We start from the raw sequence: 8,061 nt of genomic DNA on the forward strand, positions 1-8,061 counted from the left end.
TAGACCAAATGATAATTAAACCAAATTGAAAGTTGTTTATCTAGGTTTAGCCATGATTGTATTTGACGATCTAATAATCAGACCATGTGCTAGTAGACTAGTATATTAGGTGGATGTAATCATATAAACCTATCATAACGAGGGGCCGTTGCTAGGAGAGCTGAGTGTAAAACGTAACTTACAAAAAAATCAAACTCAATTTCAATGTGTGCTTCTCATTGGTTGACGCTCGATTTGAGTTTGATTGCAGCTATTGCTGAAACAGGGACCTGATGCGGTGACATCAAGAAACACGTAGGTTCCTCGATCCATATTTAAACTCCTTCCTGAGAAATGTGCATTTATGCATCGTTAAAACTTCATACGAAATTCTTTCATGGATCGGAGCCAAAGAGTGACTAATATCAACAAAATATTACCGACATGATTAAGGTATGAAGTCTTGATGATTTTATTGAAGGAGACAACTTCCTGTCCGCCCCCCCTCCTTCATCTTTGGTCCCGTAACACAAAGGTTAGCGATTAATCTTATGCTTGATTTTCACGATTAACTGCACATTAAAGTCAATGCAATCAATCGTAGAAAAATCCTCTACACTGCAAAAACTCCGGTGTTGATTTAACACCAGCCCGGAATCTATATATGTCCACACCAGAGAAGTGTTGAAACAACACCAGTTTGGAATCAAACCGATGCTGTTTTAATACTAATTGGTGTTGTATAAACACCTATCTGGTGTTAGACTAATACCGAAAACGGTGTTGTTTAACACTTCTCTGGTGTGGACATATATAGATTCCGGGCTGGTGTTAAATCAACACCGGAGTTTTTGCAGTGTACGATGATTGCCAAGCTTTGTGTATACGGGGTGCCGTTCATCTCCCTGCCTTTTAATGTTTAGGTCTTCTTATATTATTGTAGACAGGTCGATGTAGCGGCCTGCATACGGTCTTCTAAGATGCCCCCCCCCCCTTTTGTCAAACTGTTCGATGGCACTTTCTGCTCAGAGGAGAGCAGACAGTCTGGGCATGCGCACAACGACCACCAAACTTTCAAGCAATAGCGTGCGGCGTAAGCGGGCAGACAGTCGAACACCCGGGGTCGAGCAACGCACTTCAGAAACAGGTACATTAACTTCCTGTATTAGTGGATTGTGAACGAGTATTCTTTTTCAGAAACAAAACAGTCTGGACAATGTGACAGTCTCCATGTGATCATAGACGCCAGGGTTTGTTTTATGAGATTAAAACAAAGCAAATGTGACTCCTAATTTCTTGTGACAAGTTCACAATTTGCTGTTTAACACTATTGCACCAGTACGGCAGTCTGTAATAACTTTGAGACACGAGTCTATATACCAGGCCAACGAAAAGGAATGAAATCAATAACGTGGGTATGACTTTGTTGCGTGTGTCAAGTTCGCGAGCTGCTGTACGACTTTATTGAACCAACACAGATCATTACGGGTGGGAACTGTACAATTTCCTGCGTTGACAAGGTAGGCGGGGTATTGGTGACAGAGACGATCGCCTTTCTGTTTTGAGTGCTAATTTTCCGACTTCACACTTCTTGTCATTCTTCACAGTCTCCAGTTGGTAGTCTCGCTGCCGCTGTTTAGACTCCAAGGGGGCAGCTAAACAAAGTCAACCCGGGAATTAGTGACAAGAGAACTTTTGCTACGTGAGATCGTTATTTAAGGAGGAGCTTCGCGCGGATTGATGACTCCACCGCGGTTGGCGGATGGATGAAAGGCGCGCGAAAAGAAGGGACCAACAATTATTTAGTCATCGCGATTACTCGATGAATGTGATCTTCACTTCATCGTCTACTCTGCCGATCGCGTCTTAGCTTGCGTCTCCGAAGGCTCGGATTGCTTCGCATTATGACTTCATAACTGTGATATTTTAAGGAAAGTGACAAATAAACAATCACTATTGTTCAACCAGATTATGACGAATGTCTTGTAAACTGCCAATCATTGTTTTTTTTTCTTCAAAGGCATGATTAGAATGCGACAGTTTTTAGACAGCTAACTTCACTAATATCTTCAGCATCTTGGAACCCTACAGCTCTCTTGGCGGTTCCCACTGTTCCTGAAAATTGCACATCACTCTTGGATTATAACGAGAAGAAACAAGGACGTCTTTTTAAGGACCTTAGTAGCTCTATGTTGTCAATTATGTGTCAAATTACCTTTGGAGGAAAATGGACTTAACATTTATCGGGTCATCATGAGCTGATGTAAGCGGAGTAATTGTGTTTTGGCTTGTCCGAAATTTGCCTGGCGCTTCATCGAATTTCCTGTCCTCACATTCTACGAAAACCCCTGTGGAGAGCTGTGTACAAGTCAATCCATATTTCCAATTCAAGACATCAGAAGTTTATTTTCGTTCTTATTGTGTAAGGAGATTTAGCAGCTAAAGAATGTAAATGCATTTTCATTGTGTATTTGAATCCCACGCATTGATTGACGGATGTAATATTTTTCAGTGACGGATGTTATTATTTTCAATGAGCATAACATTTAGAAACTTCAGGGATTTCTTGTAAAAACGCATCTTAAAAAATGGAGAACAATAGTCGAAGTGTCGACGGTGATTTGGATGACCTCGTCGTCAAAATGGACGACGAAGGCGAGTTCAATGCAGATCGCGACGTCGAAAAGGATGGCTACGACGACCTCGATAACGATGGCGCCGTCGATGACGCCGACGAGACAGCGCCTGGATCAACCCCGATCAGTACTATCAGCACAAGACGAGAGATAAACCAACACGACCACGACTGCATACCGGTGGAGAAAATTGAAAATTACACGGACATGGTCTTCGCGCTTTGTTTGACAGCTTTGGTAAGTAAGAAAAAAAAAATCAGCGTTTTATATAATTATACAGTATAAATAGGACTTGATGGAAAATTCCCGTAATGCTCCCCTTATTGGCCGTCAGGTGACCTATATTTTACTGCATGTGTGTTAGAATGGGCAACTGTCATTGAGGAGGGGGAGGGGATGTATCTGGAATTTCAAATTTTGTACAGCATCAGACCAGAAGAGGATGTCTCATTACCCCTAAAAGACCAACAAATCTAAACTGTCATATATACCCCCCTAAAAAATTGACTCGTTCGTGACAAAAAAGTAATTGTATCTGTATGGGGGCTAAAGAGGTTAGGTGGTAAACGTATAACACCTCGGGATAATTGCAAGTACAGTAAGTGATTGAATTATTTTTATTTACTTCCACGCATATATTCCTGCTAACCTAGAATCGTCTGGTCATTGGAAGTGAAAAGTCTTTGTAATCGGAGCTGCTCATAGTTATTGCATGCAAGTGTGGATGTGGGGGGGGGGTGGGAGGGGGTGGGTGAAAAGGGGGAGGGTGGGGCGGACCAAGTCAACCAGTTACAGTCGCAATTAATTAGCATTGTGCATCTCCTTTAAATAACAATTTGTCTTAGGGAGGCCTGTTTTACACTCTAACTAAAAACAAATCAGTCAAAAGTTACTGTAAATAGGGTCAGCTGTGTGCAGCTGTTATTCTAGTCATATTCGACCATTTTCTAGTTGTATATGTATTAGAACAGAGTTCTTTCTAACCAGAATATATGTCAGAAATGTGACTAGCATATCAGTTGCCCCCAGCTGACTACTTGTCTATAGTCAGTTTGACTGATTTGTTTTAAGAGTGTACTGGTTTTTTTTTCAGCAACTGCGTCAATTTCGGAGTGAAATTTTGAACAATCACCACTCACTTTCTTTTCGTCGTCCATGAAATCCTGGGTCTGCCCTTGTCTACATGCCCCTTCCTTTGACCCTGTCTTAAGGGAGTCCTAGATAACAATATTATTACTGTCTTCAGACGAAACAAGTTAACCTTAGCACAGACAAGAGGACAAAGTGAAATTTTGAGTCACATCCGAAGAAAAGCCTCACTTTGAGGATGGGATGGATTTTCATTTCCTCGATATCATGCAACTGGTTCTTATTAATTTCCTGGCAGACCGATGAATTACCACAGCCCTTACTAAACCAATATAGGCCTATATATCTTCAATTCTATATGGTAATTGACCACAGTTGTTAGGGATCAATCGAGACTTGATTAATCACTGATAAGAAAAACAATAAAATCAATGTTTCGTTTGGCAAAGGGTGTCGAAAAAATGAAATTAAATATTTTTTTTTAGGGATCAACCGAGGATTGATTAATTACTGATAAGAAAAACAATGAATCCTTGTTTCGTTTGGCAAAGGGTGTCGAAAATGAAATCACATATTTTTTTTAAAAGCCCCAGTTTTTGGGGCCCCTTTCTAAGCTCTAATCCCCGTCTCCTCCCCCTTTATCCCCCTCCCCCATGGGGCCCATCAATTGATAATCAATGACACGTTTTCAAGATTGTTCTATTATAGTTTGGTTAACCTACATAATCTCCTTCCTTCCTCCTTCATTTCTACACTGAAAAAACTCCGTTGTTGATTTAACACCAGCCCGGAATCTATGTCCACACCAGAGAAGTGTTAAACAACACCAGTTTGGTTTTGGTCTAACACCAGATATGTGTTTATACAACATCAATTAGTATTAAAACAGCGGTTTGATTCTTAACTCGTGGTATTTCAATACTTCTCTGGTGTGGACAGATATAGATTCCGGGCTGGTGTTAAATCGACACCGGAGTTTTTGCAGTGTACAACCAAACACATCCTTATTTCCAACCTCATCATCCTCCCTCTCTCTCTTTTTCATCCTATAACTTAACTAATCATTGTGCCAGCTATAACAACTTCAACATGTTTAAGTTGGAGTTTAAACTGTTTTTATAAAACCCAAAATCAACACAATATTATCGGTGTAATAATAAAGAGAAAATTATTTATTTGGTAAACATGGTAAAGGGGCCCCAAAATTGCAATGACTGCAGCAAACCAAGTGTGGAACACTATATGCTTAATACAATTATGCATCCAAATTAATTGATACATGTTTTTTCACTATCATGTCTATAAATAAAACACGAGACTACAGATCCAATTAAATAACAATTCAATACATGTTTATATCGTTTGTGTCTGTTTTTTTATTTTCTCAAAAGTACGGGCAGAAAAGTTTGTATGGCCATGGTGACATGGTAGGTCTTTGTTGCGCCCTTGCCAACGCTCCTTGACCCCAAAACTACGAAGAAGCTGGTCGTTTTGCGACAAAAGTTGTTTAACATTAATTTTCAACATTTGAAAACCTGATCGTCTCGCGCATGGAGGGGCGGTACCAGAGTATTTTCATGGGGGAGGGGGCGGGCAAGGCGACCCCCACATTGAATTACAGGAGAAATAGAGAGTTACGTGACCTCTCCCTCTCGTGTTCAGTCTTTTCTTTCCTCTTTCTCCCTCTTCCCCTTTTTTTCTTTCTACTTCCCCCTTTTTTTGCTATTTAAAAAGTCATAGGGGAACGGTCGCCTCCTGCCCCTATGTAGCGATAGCATGTCCCATTTCATTCGTACCAGCTTAAAGTCTAAATTGGAAATGAATATTAACCTCGATACTACCAACAAATATTTTCATTGCCAAGTTTATCATTTGCACCCAATTTAAAATTAGACTGATACACTCGTACTTTGATTTAATGTAAGGAAGTTTGGGCTAGCGTCTTAGCAATATTGGCAGTTCTACTGTTAGTCGTAAGGTCGTGTGTAACTTTACGTACATCTTCGTGAAAAATTGACACTTTCTACACTGATGTAGCTCTATCATGCACGCCAGTGACGTAATGAGCCCCAACATTTGAAGGGGCTGATATTTCGTATGGGGCAAATTATTATGCAAAAGTCTAAGTTTTGTAATAGATTCAAAAGATGATACTTTGTTTTTTCACCTTTTTTAAATATACTTTTCTTTCTTTATCTGTTTTTTTTTTGGGAGGTCCATATGGCCTCGTCAAGCTCCCATCAGTATACCAGTGACCCATGCTATCAAAATCTAACGGGTCCTCTTCGTAATCAGAATAATTGATGAAAAAACTATGCCAATCACGAATCTTGAAAAACCAATCAAAATGTTATTTTACATTCGAAGTTTATTGCTGACATCCAAACACAGCCGGTAGCATAATTCCTGATTATATATTGGATTCAAAAACTTGGCAAACTCCTTCTCTACGTACGGAGAGTTCGCCCAAGCACTTGCTTAATAAATCTTGGCAGAGTTCCTGATAAAAAAGTCTGCAAAATCTGATGAAGATGATGCATTCACGTATCATTTGTTTTATTTATCGATGATCTGATAATAGATTTTTCTATTTTCACTGATCTGTTTTTGTATTCATGTTTGTTCTCATTATGCATTTCCGATTCTATAAAAGTTGGAGAATTTCCAACCGTAAAGATGTAAAGTTGAAAGCTTCTTTATGAGTTAAATGTATCAGTCTTATCATGCTTATAGAAGCGTGCATGATGTGCGTTATCTCTTTATGAATATAAATAAATGTAAATAAAAATTATTGTATCTTCGTGTTAGATTGTTGAAGATTGTACTATCACGCATCCTTGACAATTGGTGATACTCAATACGTTTGTATTATGAAATATGCCTTCATCAGATAAGCACGGATGATAAGACCTCATTACCTGTTTAGGTAAACGTTAAGACGATATTTTGTGGCATTTTGTAGAGAAGGGCAGGGTATAATATAACTGGCGTACAGGGGGGGTGGTGGGGCTATGGCTCGTCCGAAAATTCCACTACCAAGAAGAAGGGAAAAAAGGAGAAAAAGAAAGAAAACGAAAGTAAAGGCAAGGGTAAAATAATTATGACGTTATTTCTGAATGTTATGTACAAATCTATTATTAAATTTGTTTTCCATCTTTTTGCTCGAACGCTTTGCTCGTTCGGGACTTGAAAACGTGACTCCCATGTAATGTTGTGCTCCCTCAAAAATGTTGGCTTAGTAGGCCACTGCATATAATGTTATATTTTTCAAAAGAAAGAATGTAGCTGATTACTATTTAGTTATACAGATGATAATAATCACACAGACTTCTTATCTTCCAAAGACATTTTGTTGTGAAGGTTGTTTGAGAAGAGTTTCCTGGTATTCTCAGCAGGCCTCGCAAGTTGATGATGCCCTGTTTTCTTGATCAGACAGGAGGCCGGGGTATATAATAAACATGTATACATAAAGGGCAATGCCCCATTACGCATTCTGTTAGAACTTCTTGCTTCTAAGAGAAGCAAGTATTTTACATTGTCAAAAGGTCTAAAAAGCTAGTTGATTGTTACCAGGGCCCCCCGCCTTACAAAGAGTTACAAATGACCGATCAACCTTAACTATATGGAAATCCATCAATGTCGTAATTTTTTCGCAGGAAATTTGCACATCGTCCTTTGTAAATAAAAAGAAGCACACTGAATTTTGAAGAAAACAATGGATGTATGAATATACATCATGTCTAGAAAATATTTTGAAGAAACATGCATTTTAAATGTTGACGTAAATGGCTATCCATAGTTGAGATTGATTGGATCAATCGTAACTCTTTGTAAGACGGGGCCCTGGTATATCTCACGGCTGATCATACTCAGCTATGAAGTCTGCTCGTCTTGTTTGACGAATGCTTTCTATAAAACGTTCAAAGAATTGTCTAAAAACATTGTCCAACCCTCATTGAGTCTAGGTCCCGTCTTTCAAAGAATTATGGTGGATCCGATCAACCTCAAATATGGGAATCCATAAATGTCATAATTTTTCATACAGGAAATTGGCACAATGTCCCTTTGGAAATAAAAAGGAGCACCCTGGATTTTCAAGAATATGATCACGATGCACGCATAATTTTTTTTTACAGACATATGCATTTTCTTATGTTGGGGCTGCTAACTTTCAATAGTTGTGGTTGATTGGGTCCTGAGGTCCCGTCTTACAACGAGTTTCGATTGATCCGGTCAACCTCAACTTTATGGAAATCCATCAATGTCATCGTTTTTTTTTCTACAGGAAATTTTGCACAATGTCCAATTGGAAATAAAAGGAGCACTACGGATTGTCATTTAGAAAACATTTTTAACA

General features: G+C 39.1%; 1 protein-coding gene across 1 annotated transcript in view; it reads left to right on the forward strand.

The window, feature by feature from the left end:
• The first annotated feature begins 1,117 nt into the window (after nt 1-1,117).
• The window catches only part of LOC129281552 (endosomal/lysosomal proton channel TMEM175-like), a 37,500-nt gene continuing 30,556 nt past the window's right edge, over nt 1,118-8,061 (forward strand). The window contains exon 1 of the mRNA XM_064113199.1: nt 1,118-2,852. Coding sequence (XP_063969269.1) covers nt 2,568-2,852 — 285 coding nt within the window. The 5' untranslated portion in view covers nt 1,118-2,567. The remainder of the gene's footprint in view (nt 2,853-8,061) is intronic.

The sequence above is a fragment of the Lytechinus pictus genome, chromosome 18 (genome assembly GCF_037042905.1).
Source record: "Lytechinus pictus isolate F3 Inbred chromosome 18, Lp3.0, whole genome shotgun sequence".
Taxonomy (NCBI): Eukaryota; Metazoa; Echinodermata; class Echinoidea; order Temnopleuroida; family Toxopneustidae; genus Lytechinus; species Lytechinus pictus.